Here is a 14,057-nt window from a genome sequence, read left to right as displayed (position 1 = left end):
AAGTACTGTATCTAGTCATCATTGTTTAAATATCTTTTCTTCTTCATATTCATCTCCCATTAAAATCTTCATTTTTTAAGGCTTCATTTAATTAAAAAGTAAATAGTACTACAGTAAAGTCAGTCAGAGCAGCCTTTCCTGAATGAAAAGGAATGCCTCCTGAATGAAAATAACATTTCACCCTACTGATCTGCCCTCAAAGAAGCACAAGCTCTGCAAAATAATTTTGACTATGCAGACAAGAGTTACATCAATGTACAAAGTAATCCCTTATTAGAGCCCAAATATGAAGTTCTGAGTACACCACTGATTTCAATAGGAACTTGGCTGGAGCAAGATTTGGTGTCATTTCAGGGAACTAAATTCATGAGGCTCTTGGATGCACTTGCAAGGGGAAAGTGTAGTGAGGAAAACAGAAGTTTCCTCACGACCGCACACAGCTACCATGGGTCAGCCAGGACACCAGTTCTTCTCACTGTCTGAAGTTCACCAACCTCAAGCACCAACAGGAGACTCGTGCCCTGGAGATGGCCCCTTGGACACTAGCCACCTGCCATGTGAACACCTGCAGGGCAACCTGCCATGCGAAAATTCTTTCCAGAGCTTTAACAAGGGAAGTGCGATGCAGCAACTGCTTTGTTATAATAACTAAAGCTGGGGAAGGCACGTCTCTTCTGCTGACCTCTCAGCTCAGTGCCATCCTCAGACAAAACGTCAGACTCATGGTTAAATTGGCATACCTGAAGAGACGGTGTCTCTGCTCTTTAACGCGTAATAATCCACTGTAGACAGACTCTCTTCACATTATCATTTGAAACCACTTAAACAGGAAGACAAACGTTGTCAGGTCTATACCAGACAGATGCAGTAAGTCACTTAAACCAGTATCAGTATTAGTATTACACATGCTTGTGTGCTTTTTCACGACAAACATTGGCTACTGTCAAGAGAACCAGAGCTACAGTGACTGACCGATGGTACGTTTCTCACATGCACAAGCCCTCTTCTACTTTCAGTTGCACGTATAGAGGCCCAAAGACGATGCCCAATTTTAAGGTGAAATGTTACAGAAGTCTACATGTGCTTCTAAAAAAAGAACAAACAAATACTCAAGTATACAAATTGTGTGTTTGCATTGTGAAACAATACCTGCATGTAAAAATACACACATGCCATGCTGAAGTTACACCTATATATGAAATTTTAATCAATCACATGCTGGCACACACATCATCTGAATGCAGTCTGCAAGCAAGCAGCTGTAGGTTTGCACAAGAATAGTTTTCAACTGAAACCTAGCTCCCAACTTCAAAAAATTTCACCACAACAGTTTAGTGATATTTCTGGGTACAGACATAGGAAGACAGTAAGTTCAAAAACACAGGACTAGGTCAGTGAACCCAGCTGCAAGAGTGACCAATCAAAGACGAAAACATTTTTCATTATTTCAGAAGCACCTCAGTAACTGTTTAGTTAACTAACTTAATTTCTCCTGAAGGTCAATCTCTAGAAATGTCATATGTACAATGTACAGCCTTGTTATAGAGCACGTAGAATAGCTAACTGCAATGACTGCCAATTCATGCAGTTTAAAGTAGCCTGTCAGAAGAAACATGCTGCAGTGCTCTCATTCATTCACTCACTGAAATCTGAATGATATGCACCCACAACAGAAAAAAAAATCTAAGATACTCAGTTAGCATTTGCTAACATCCTCACTCCTCAAATACTGGTTCTGTCTGAGCAGACAATAAAATTAATGATAGGAGTTGAATGGAACAACTGCTACCACAGAATAGGGTAATTGCTCCAGAAAGGAATTCCTCTTTCTGATCATCTTGCAATAAAGGCTTTTAAAATGCCTTTTTTTGGTGAAAAGACAGCAGTAGCAAAACTGAGCCATATTCTGTTTCAGCCTATTAATGTGTCAAATGGTTAGACTAAATAAGGATAGATTTCTCTATACAGCCCAGGGAAAACCACTTAAACCACTGATTTTATCAACTGCATGGTATCTGTAGAACTGACTGCATAAAACCCCAATGAACCGAGATTTTTAGGACAAGGAAAAGTTCCATTTCATCTGTTTAGAGCTGCAACTGGAGAATATTGCCTGGACATGTGTTTTTGTTGGTTTTGTGGTTTTCTGTTTGGTTTTGGGTTTTTGGGGGTTTTTTTCCTACAAGGGCCTAGGTATCAGCTGTATCTTATATCACAAGGCTGAGGGAAAGGGGTCAGAGAAGGAAAAAGCTCATTCCCTGCTCCTGCCTTTCATGATGTGAGGTGCGTTCCTTACACCCCCTTCCCATTCTGGGGGGACTGTGGAGATGACTTCCAACTTCTAGAAACAATTCAACAGTTAATCAGCTTCAGCATCAAATGTAGCCCTGTGACACCCAAACACTACCAGTCGTACCTCCTAATCTCTCTAAAACCACCAGCCACAAAACAGCTGAAGGGCATGTTTTCCACCTGCAGAATTTCACAAACATAGGTATAAAATGGCAATATTTGACTTAGCCCCATAAATATGATGGTTAAATGCACACAACAAACTTCTCTAGCTGTTCACCCAGTCTCAAAAAAATTTTCCCCCTTTATGAATAATCTAGATTTTATAACAATGAACAGAAAGGGTTAATTGGTTTTGCAATATCAACTGTCAAAGATAAATTAGGAGATCAAAATCTCACCTAGAGCCATCAGAACTGAAGAAGTTTCTTTGCTCAAATACAGAAGTAGTACCACTTTACCATTGAACAAGTTTCACTGGTAAAGTCACAGCAGTCAGTAATGATTATTTTGCCATAATTCTGTTTATCCAACAAGTTTACCATGGGAGACAAAAGATAAAAACCACACTTGGCTGTTGCAGTTCATATTAATACAGTTTAAAAGAGTACAGTAAGCATTTCATGGGAGTATAGGTGTCCTGGTACCTCACAGTTAATACCACATTTAAAATATTTTTGTTTGTTCAAGAGAGACTAATCTCTCCATTTACTTCTTCACTATAGACAGTTACATCACACCCATCACTATGTATTATATTTTCATCACTGTCGTCGTGACTTGCATTGCAGTAATGCCCAGAGGCTGCAGTAGTGGTAGTGTCTGTTATAGGGCAAACATAAAATAAACTCTTCACCATGAATCCAAACAGAGAAGAGAGTCAAACATGAAGAGTGAGAACAGGGGGACATAGAGCTAAAATAGGACACAATAGTTCAAGAAGCTCCAGCAGCAAGTACAACAACAGAGACCAAAATAAAATTCTGCCATGCTAATGAAAACACCAAGTTTTGACAACAACATCAATTGAGCCATGTTTTTACATCTGCATCTCTGCATTCCCTGCCCAGTGCCCCATCTGCTGCAACCAATACATACTGAGCTGGTATCTCAAGTCTGATGAAAAGATGATCTACACTCTTACAAGTAGCGGTGAAGGACACACTCCACTAATTCAAGTGTAAGTAACATGCAATGCCCGCAAACACCTCACTGGCCTGAGATGAAATTTGCAGTGGAAGGGATAAGTGGTACAGAAAAACAAAGGAACATGTGCAGGCTATTTATAACCCAGTTAGAAACAGGTCAGATAGACACATTTTAAGACAGTTTATTGTCCAAGCTAAGCCAAAGTTCAAACATGTAAGCATTGTTCTTTAAAAAAAAGTCATACTAATGCCCCTAGCTTCCTTGAACTCTGAGAGAACTAATTATCAAATTCAACTTCAGAAAGACCAGCCATAAGTAAAACAGAAAAGAAAAAAAATCTCATTGGTGCAGACAATTCCTGCTTTTATTCACAGAGAAACTACAGAATCCTAGAGTCACTGCGTATCTCGAGGTGGAAGTGTCCCATAAGGTTCACTGAGTCCAACTCCCTGCTCCTCGCTGGACTACTGCAGTATTTACAACTGTGTGAGAAACCTAAAAGTCAATGAAAGACCATTTTTGCTCTTTATGTACAGAATAGATGTCAGAAGAGCAGCTTCTCTTCTCATTGTTTTCCAGGGGTGAGGGGTAGGACAAAGCAAGCACATGGTATGCTTCCTGTTCACCATCATCAAACAGGTCTGCAGCAGTGGCAACCAAATGAAAGAATGCATTACCATGCTGAATATCATGTTATAGAACTGCTAGGAAAAGGCAATATGGTTCAAGAAGAACACAATGGCAATATGCAGAAAAGCCAAATCCATCTGCAAAATTCAGTATTTGCATACATCTATGCTTAACTGTGCACGAGGCTGCTTTTTGGCCCCCTGCTCCTCCATGTAAAAGTACAAACAACCTGTTCTTTCTCTGTAGGTGCACATGCAGCCCTGAAATTACTTTTGTGTTTGACATCAATAAATTGCACTTCAGGTGGAGATCTCAAAGCACTGTATAATTTAAAAATAACTTCTCCAAAATTTGCCAATGAAAAGAATAGAGGCACAGCAAATTCAAGTGACTTACCCATATTCACACCAAAATACTCAAATCTTAGTTCACTCAAAGGGAGAAGTGGCCTCATTGCAGTTTTCAAGAATTTTCAGGTACAAAACTTCCAGAACTTTCATATTTCAACTGGATTTTTATTCCAAATTTCCCCTATAAAAAGGTGGGTGAAACGTGCATTTCTCTGTATGAAAACAGATCTTGTTAGTGCCACCTCCTGGTGGTAAAACAAAACTGAAAAATCATGCACTAAGCTGAAGATTCTCAAACAAAGTAAAATGAAAATATAATAGTTTAGCCTGTTTTGGTTTGCTTGCTTATGATGGCTTGACCTGAGGCATCAAATTTTCCTGTCTGCAGACTTGAAGGAGGATATAAAATTCATTAGCCATTTTTAGGATGACATAAGTGCAGATGCATAAGCATCCTTTAATCAAGTGACAAGGGATAAAAAAAAGGAAATGCTACATTCCCAGAAGAGTCACCCTCTTAGGAAGGTACAACTACCTTTATTTTGTCCTCTGGGAATTTTGCTGGGAGGACATTCTAAGGCATACTGAGATCTCCACCAGAGGTTGCCCATGGGGTTGTGAGCTTGGTGTAGCCTCCCCCATCCAGCTTGCCCATGCTTTCTTTGCAAACTTCCAGGGGGTGATACTCTTTGGATGCTACTGACAACAGCAAGCTGTCATGATGGTGAAAACAGATGTCACAAAGTTATTGATAAATACACTCCATCACCTTCATCTGGTTTACCCCAGTCTGAAAGAATAATATTTGGTCTAAGAAAATTATAAAATATGAGCTTTACTTAAATCTACCCTTTCTCTATACTGTATTTTGGATAGCTGCAATTTATTTTAAAGCTTACTGTCCAGGCCCACAAAGCAAAGGATAAAGGTATAAGGCTGGGTATAAGAGAAGTTAAATTACACTCTTAACACAGAATGGGTGAGTGCTGGCAATATGCCTAATACTCTTGAGGGATTTTACAGTTCCTGTGTAAAGTAGATCCTTTTTGGCATTAAGCCTAACGCTCTTCAGGGAATTTTTGTAAGTTGCCTGGGGCCTTTATAACACATAGTCCAACATGCATTTTGGTATCACCAGCAATTTTTATTTTCTTAAACATTTTGTTCTTAAACAACATTGTCGTGGTTTAATCCCAGCCGGTAACTAAGCTTCACACAGCCGCTCACTCACTTCCCCCCCCCCCAGTGGGACAGGGGAGAGAATCGTGGAAAAAAAAAGATAAAACTCATGGGTTGAGACAAGAACAGTTCAATAAGACAAAAAAGAAGAAACTAATAATGATAATAACAACAATAATAAAACAACAATATTAATAATAAAAGAATTGGAATATACAAAGCAAGTGATGCACAATGAAATTGCTCACCATTCACCGACCAATGCCCAGCTAGTTCCCAAGCAGCGATCTGGCCCCCCCGGCCAACTCCCCCCAGTTTATATACTGGGCATGATGTCACAGGGTATGGAATATCCCTTTGGCCAGTTTGGGTCAGCTGCCCTGGCTGTGTCCCCTCCCAACTTCTTGTGCCCCTCCAGCCTTCTTGCTGGCTGGGCATGAGAAGCTGAAAAATCCTTGACTTAGTATAAACACTACTTGGCAACAACTGAAAACATCAGTGTGTTATCAACATTCTTCTCATACTGAACCCAAAACATAACATTATACCAGCTACTAGAAAGAAAATTAACTCTATCCCAGCTGAAACCACGACAAACATTCTGAATGCTTCAGATAAAGACTCTAAAAGTACATGGTCAAAGTCAATGTAAATCACTGCCTTCCATCATTTGTGTTCAAGAGTTGCCCGAACATCATTTGTGTTCAAGAGTTGCCCGAACATCATTTATGTTCAGGAGTTGAACCATGCCTGAAACATGACAGGTAGGAAAAAAAAAAAATTAACCTGAAATAAGCACTCTAAAGAAGTGTCTTTCAACAGGAATCTGTGCACCACCTTTTCCATAAAAATGAAGTAAACCTCTTGTACATTCTATGAGAGACGTACCAAGAACCACAGTGAACCTTCTCAAACCTGACCAGGATTGCTGGTCATCCAGCCCCTAGAACTAACTGCAGAATTAAACTTGGGGAGTCTCATGTTCTCAGCTGTGCCCTTTTAGAAAGTCCTAGACCAGACAAAAGAATCCACTGAGACCCATCTGTACTGTCTTCAGAACGGATTTCCCCAACTGCCAGAGCTGCAAGTAATGATTTCCTTGCCTTGATGGATCCTGTGTTGTTTTTCAAGCATATAAAGGCCACTGAGGCATATGCAAAGCTGGAAAATGTGTCATGCTGGATAAAACTAAGATCATTATCACTTAATCACTTTGCTGTACCTAAACATCGTCAATAACCAAGCTTTAAAACTGCTGACAATTGATTATAGAAAACAACTGAAAAAGAAAGTAAGTCTTGAGTCAAGCTTTCTGTGTAAGGAACTGTACAGAATACTGATGAACATCTTTTTTCAGATTGTGCCAACTGACACATAAAAACAACAGTACTAGAGACCAAAATAAGTATGTTAAAGAGATTTCAAGTGTGGCTCAAGCTGCTTACTGATTAACACTTCTGCATACAACACTCCTCACAGACCTGTGCAGTTATTGTTTAAAAGTGAAACAAGGCTCTCTTGGCAACTGGAGACAAATGATCCTCCCTGACCAAGTTCACAGTTCTCACATAGCTTAGCAGCATTGGAGGTGCTTCTTCCAGAGGCTCTAGGGGAAAAAAAAAAAACCAAAAAAACCCCCAAAAAAACAATCCCAAGATTTAATGCCTATCAACTATTTCCAGGATAAGGAAGAGCCTTAATAATCTCCAACAGGAAACATGCTCATACTACACATAAACATTAGCTAACTAACTGACTTATTTTACCAGAAAAAAAATTAACAGTCACATTTGCAAGAATATAGGAAATCAAATACACTGATTTTTCATGTCAAGGAACAAAATTCACACTGCAGGAACCACAGAAACGGAAGATGACAGCCGTCTTTCAAATGACCCTGGAAAGGAGAACAAAAGGGGTCCATGCCTATATGCACAAGTTTCTGCATTTCTTACTAATAAATGTCCAGATTTGCTTCTTCAGGTCCCATCTCAAGTATTTTCATGTCGAGTCTTCACAACTACAACATAGTCTTAGTCACATACCCACACACTGACTACACTGGTTTGAGTGGAACAGTCAGGGTGGTACAAAAGGCCAGACCGGTTTCCAAGGCTTGAACTCCCCACGTGTGCAGTATCACCTGCTGCCAGGGAGAATGAGGGAGGCAAGGAGATGGCTACGGCTCTCATGACTGAGAGCTGCTCACAATTTCCGGAAAGTCTTGCCAGGCATACCAGCTCAAACCACAATTACAATAAGGAAGACCAAAAGCCAGGCTGACAGGCTGCCTTTTCCCTCCCCATGTCCATGTTGGACCTCTCCACCAGCTTAACAAGCACGCTGGCTGGAGGTGCAGCAGCTGAACCACCTCCATCCAACAACAGCACCTCAGCACAGAATTTCAGCCACAGTGGAAATTCTCCATCAGCCAAATCCAAGCTGCTTTAAGACTACAACATATTGTGTTACAGGACAGGAAAATCCACTCCTAAACTTTGAATGAACTGCCATAAGCATGTTAAGTATGATCACAGCGATTCAGAACAAGGATCCAACTCCCCCAGCAGGACCCTCCCCCCAGTGGTGCTTACGAATAATGCCGAGGGAAAAATACAAGGCGTCCTCCTGAAATACTTCCACAGTCACCTTCCACAACTACCTACACCCGCAGGGAAATGTTTATCTTTAATACCTTTTGATGGACTTCAGAAACATGTTTTCATTCACTGAGTAAGAGAAACTAGTATAGGTGTTGAACATACGGGTTCTTTCAGAAAATGTGTCGTTTTCAGAAGATTTGGGATTTTCATCACTACATGAGACATGAGCACACTCAAGATATGCCTGAACATAGTCCAGCTTACACTCAGAAGTCCATTGTCTGCACAGAGAAATGAGTAAGACAAGCAATAAGAAAAGCTACTAGGTTTTCTAGAAAACAAAATACTATTCAGATGTGTATAAAGTGTGGATATGCTGGTAACAAATCCTTGAATACCTAACTTTTGGACATCACTACATTTATATCACAGTTCTAACTTGAACTATTTGAAATTTACACACTTTAAAAAAAATTACCTTCTTAATAGAACACTCAATAGAAAGCTGGATTTATTAAATTACTTTTTTTTTTCATTACAAGACTTCTGCAAAAGATCTGCATTGATGAGAAAAGTTGAAGACCAGGGCTGGCCAGGTTATGGTCTTGTGTCTGTCTTTACTGTTCTCACCCTCTTCCCCTTCCTGCTCATTCCTACCTGATGTCTCTCTAGCTCATTTTCACCTCAGCACATACTGTCACTAAAGATGTCTTTCTAGGCCTGAGTAAATCTAAGAGCTGTGAAACCGATTATTCACAAAAAGTGGTCAAATACACATATCAAACAAATTGAGAGACAGTAGATTTCCAATACCAAGTACATGTACTGTTATGCCTGCATTCTCCACCAAATTTCTGTGTGAAAATATCTAATATGGGTACACAAAAGTGTACGTTCCTGGGGGGGGGGGGGTATCACTGTACTAGCACATTTTTCTGTACTGAAAAAAACCCAACATTGTACTATTTTCTTTTTCATATGCACAACATAGTACTGCAAAGCATATTATACCATTAGCTACCACACAGGAGGTAAAGTAACTTAAGTCAGAGATGTACACCAGTGAATGTTCAGACTTGCTTGTTTTCTCCATACAGTAACACAGCATAATGTGCTTCAGGTTCTCATCATGCACAAAAGCTAACAGTTTCTTTTAAGTTGACTTAGGTGGCATCGTTTCTAAAAATAATCTTCTTGCAAAGCTCTGTAACATTATGCAAGATAAAGAGAGTCTTCATGCAAAGTAAAGACTCTCTGTGTGTTGTGGTTACTGTAGATTATTACTGTTCTCTTGTGCAGTCAGCACCACCTCCTGTCAAAAAAAAAAACCTCTGTAAAAAATAAGGCACACAATTGGATTGCCCCAAAATATTCTGTTCTTTCCTCCATTCCAAACTGAAGCTCCTGGGTTTGTTTTTTTTTTTTAAACTGTTTTATCCATTATTGAAAGATTGCAGGGAAACTATTCCAAAACCACCACCAAGTCATTTTCTTGTGTATCATGCTGATTTTACTATCCCATGAGTTTTGAAGTAAAAAACCAAAAAAACCCAAAAAACTACTTTGAATAGTGCAAACTTCTACAACTGATACTGAGACAACTGTAAAAGGAAAACCGTTGTCTTCCTGAGATGAAGGTTTAACTAAAATAAGTACCTACCAAAAGATATTTTGCTCCATGTACCCACCACCAGAAAAGGATGAAATATGAAGAAGCTGCAAAAGCACAAACTAGATGAATAGTTTTATAGGGTTTACAGTCTTATTTACATACATGCTATGGTTTATACAGCATAGCAAGGTTCAAAGTCTTAGAAAATTATCTGGACATGACCAAGTGAATGAGACTTAGCTCTTCCATAATGTGTACGTTCCCAGGGCACATAATCTTCAACTCTGCAAGTGGTCCTGCTAGTAACAAGAACTTTAAAGCATGAGGATTTACTAATCCAAATCCATAGAAACACAGAATCTGAAGTCCATCATATCTGAAGTCCACAGTGTCTTGTCTAACCAGCACTGTTTATACGTAAGCTTCCCTAATGCCAGCCCTTCAGCTGAATTCTCTACTCACTATCCCACAAAATAGCAGACTAACTTTACATATGTGAGAACTAAACAGGCCAAGAAGGAAAGATGGAAATGACAGCAGCTAGAACAGAGCAGTCAGGCACAGCAGTTCAAAATCCCCAAACCAAGGACACTAAACTACGTGATGGTCTCTTCACCCTGTGATGCTGCTTTGCCACACATACTGCAGGTGGATTATCTGTTATGTAGGGCTATTTTAGAGATCTCAGCATGGATTCCCTGTTTTCAGGCACGTAATTTTGAAGGCAGCAGGAATCAGGCTCTACGTGTAGTGAAAGGTAAAGAGAAAAGTTCCTCCAAAGCTTATTGTGTGAGGATTCGTGCTCTCTTTGCTGTAGCAGAAGCTTAAAGCTATATGCTGTGAATTACACCCACCACCACCACCAAAGCAAGCAGCAGACAGGTGATCTTGGAGGTCACCCAATGAATATGTATATGTACTACCACTGGTCTGACTCAGCAGAGCACTCAAGCATGCAGTTAACTTTCAACTTGTTCTGAAACGATACTGGTTTCAAGCCTGCAAGCCTTGCTGAAGAGGGATGGACTTCCTAAGTTTTCAAAGGGAAGTAGGGAAGAAAAAGAATGGAGAGAAGCAACACATTTGGAATAAGACGGAAGATCTCTGTCTCCTTTTCTGCACTTTCACTCAGATATTAACCCAAGCTTCTCTTGGTATTTTAAACTATTTAATTCTTTTCTATGCATTAAATTCTCATTATCTATGTACATTCAGTTTCAAAAGTGTGATACCAAAACTCCTCCAAAAGAGTATCCCGATCTCCAGCATGACCAGCATCAAGAAGTACTGAAAACGTAGAAGTTCTGTTTTGATTTGAAAGACGCAACAGTAAACAGTCAAGTACCTTCTCATAGATAGGTAAATCCCTGATGCACAAGCACGTAACTCACAGAGGAACAGCCTCCAAATTTTGTGAGGGCTATGCATTGTTATTTTCTACATCATAAACAGTGGTTCCGAAAAATGGATTGCAAATCTATGGTTGAGACATGCTTCAAAGTGCTTTACAGCTTGTCCAGCCTAAGCACTCTAAAAAGCATGACTACATTACTGCTTTCATCAGGAAGCAGCTGCTAGTCACCAGTGGAAAGCTGTGTTCATGCATCCAAGGAGAGTTTCTGATAGCACTCACAAAATTCTGGTGCCACGGAACATAAAATGACTATCCGGATTTGTTGAGTCAAGAGGTTAGGTTAGCAAAGCAAAGGCAAACTACACTGTTTATAAAGAATCCTAGGACACCTCAGGGATTCTGAGCAACTGCTGTGTAATACAAAGCCTCTGGGAATAATCAAACAATGAATTACTTGTGTGCAAAACAGCAACACATTTTGTTTCAGTATCTCTTCCTTTGTAGTAAAAAAGTGGTAAAGAAGAGACTGGATTCCATCTACTAAAAGCAATACCATCTGGGTATGTGATATTGGAGAAGAAATGCTATTACTAATAGCAATAGAAAAAGTGAGTCTTACCTTCACCTGTACATGGGGAGAAAGTATTTCCAAATTCTTGCTGTTTTGGCTTTAAAGACTGTGGGGCTGGCAGTCCTGGGAGCTGTGGGACTTGTAATAAAGGCTTCCCATTTGTAACCACTTGTTTCCCGGGACTTAGAGCAGGAAGGTGAATAGTACTGGCAATGATGTTGCTCTGAGGAACCACCCCTCCTCCAAGGGGCATCTTTAAGTGTAGGCTGGCAGACAAGTTTCCAATAGCTGGGCTTGGGGTGCTGCTATTTGAAGATGGGCAGGGCATTCCTGCATGAACTCTGATAGGTGGGATCTGCTGTCCACTGATCATCTTAGGTCCATGAGGAATACCTGTTGTCCGATGGCTCATATTGCATGACCTCCCATTCATTTTTAAGAAGTTAATGTAATCAAAGAGTGTTTTTACAGACCCACAGCTATGACTGATATCAATCCAAAGTCAGTCAGTAATCCATTGCTCATTATGCCTGTTTAAAAAATACATAAATAGAAATAATTGATATTGTATTAAATAATACATGAAAAAGGACTGCACATGACTGTTAACTTTGTGACATTACTGGTTACAAGAAACAAAGTACAAGCACTGTATGGTCTGTCAGGGAGTAGGAACAAAGCCAAGCAATGACTTAAAGCTCTAACACGGAGAAAACCTGCCTCTTCAAAAGCTGAAGTTTGCAATAAGGTCAGTTGCCTTCACATTAGCTAAACCAGCCATGAAATTAAGTGAATGCTGACCAAGTGCAAGAAGGCAGCCAGGAGCGAAAAGACTCTCTAATAGGGAGTTGTCATTAGGATGAACACAGCTATCGCCCCTTTTTCTGCCATCTCCTCAGTCTATTAATTAAAATGTTGCTGAAAAGCACACACAGTAGGCCAGCACTATGCAGATATAGACAAAACAGGAAAGATACCAGTTCACATTCTAAAGGATGTGCATACAGCAAAATGAAGAGGGAACAGCAAAACCACAGAAATGCCTCTATGGTCCTTCACTGTAGAAAAGTATTGCAAGAAAGCACAGCACAGAAGTATTCATAAACATAACTGCAATCACTTCAAAAGTGGATGCTTATTGCAAGCCTACAGATATGCCATAATTTAAATGTAATCATACAGTAGCAAATTTTGAAGGACATCTTTCAAATTATACCACTAATTTTTGAACTCTGACTTTTTGTCACTTACATTTTCCCGTTATTTAAATCTTAGAAGACAAGACTGGTAAGGGGTTGGAGAGATCATCTCAGCCACAACCTACCCCAAGGCAGAATCAACTAGATCTAAACATTTCCTGACATAAAAAAAGATTTGTAGGCAAAAGCTGCACTTGTCAGTGTAAATCACTGAGCTAAGAGATCGCACAGATGGGGTATTTCAGCCCTAACTCAGCTGAACAGCACATGCCCAACTTTCATTACTAGGTTCATATGTTTAACATTAAGCACATGTTTAAGTAGTTTGTTCAATCATAGACTCAGTGCCTAATTAACTTGTTCAGACAAACAAACCAAGTTGACAGAAATAAAACTGAAGTACGGCTTCAATTATGGTTTTCATCCATGTATACATCAAGGTTTTAATTAAGTATTATGATCTTGCTGCAGCAAAACACTGAACTGTAATTTTTACCTTCAGCACGTGAGATTTTCAACACTGAAGCCAATAAGATTATAACCTGTATATTCATGATTGAATTTCATGTAAAACCTTCATACTTAACCCTTCACTTACTATGATTCTGCAATGTCTTAATTTTCTCCATCTGTGAACTGTCAAAAAAACCCCAAACAAAACATCCCTGTTTATTTCACAGAACTGCATTCATAGCACACTTCCAGATTAAAGTAAAAGCCATCTAAGTGTCTGTATAGACATATATGCACAGATATTCACACACATTCTCCAGTTAAAACTCACTAATAATGAAAGGCCTAAGCATATTATCTTTAAAGGCAAGAGCGAAATCCTTACTGACATTAATAAGAGAGATATGCCCTAACCACACTTAAATGGTCATAAAAATTTTATTCTACATACTATTTTTCATTGTTATATTTTTATATTATGGGAATAAAAATTGTAAAGCACACCAATTAAAAGCAATATTATTTATTTTCATGCCTGGCTGAAGCATAAATCACTCCCCACAATTCATCCAAGGGCAGGGAGAGCTCTGTGTTCTTAAATTCTCAGAGTTCATTTTAAAAGCAGAATGTTGTCCTAACACAGGTGACTAGATCCTTAAAAAAGG

General features: G+C 39.4%; 1 protein-coding gene across 1 annotated transcript in view; it reads right to left on the bottom strand.

Moving 5' to 3' along the window:
* Nucleotides 1-12,173, bottom strand: part of GLIS3 (GLIS family zinc finger 3) — a 175,834-nt gene extending 163,661 nt beyond the window's left edge. Inside the window, exon 1 of the mRNA XM_010582766.1 lies at nt 11,789-12,173. Coding sequence (XP_010581068.1) covers nt 11,789-12,173 — 385 coding nt within the window. The remainder of the gene's footprint in view (nt 1-11,788) is intronic.
* Nucleotides 12,174-14,057: the final 1,884 nt, after the last annotated feature.

Source organism: Haliaeetus leucocephalus, unplaced genomic scaffold (assembly GCF_000737465.1).
Source record: "Haliaeetus leucocephalus isolate CR32 unplaced genomic scaffold, Haliaeetus_leucocephalus-4.0 Scaffold849, whole genome shotgun sequence".
Classification (NCBI taxonomy): domain Eukaryota; kingdom Metazoa; phylum Chordata; class Aves; order Accipitriformes; family Accipitridae; genus Haliaeetus; species Haliaeetus leucocephalus.
This window is presented reverse-complemented; position numbering and strand designations above follow the sequence as displayed.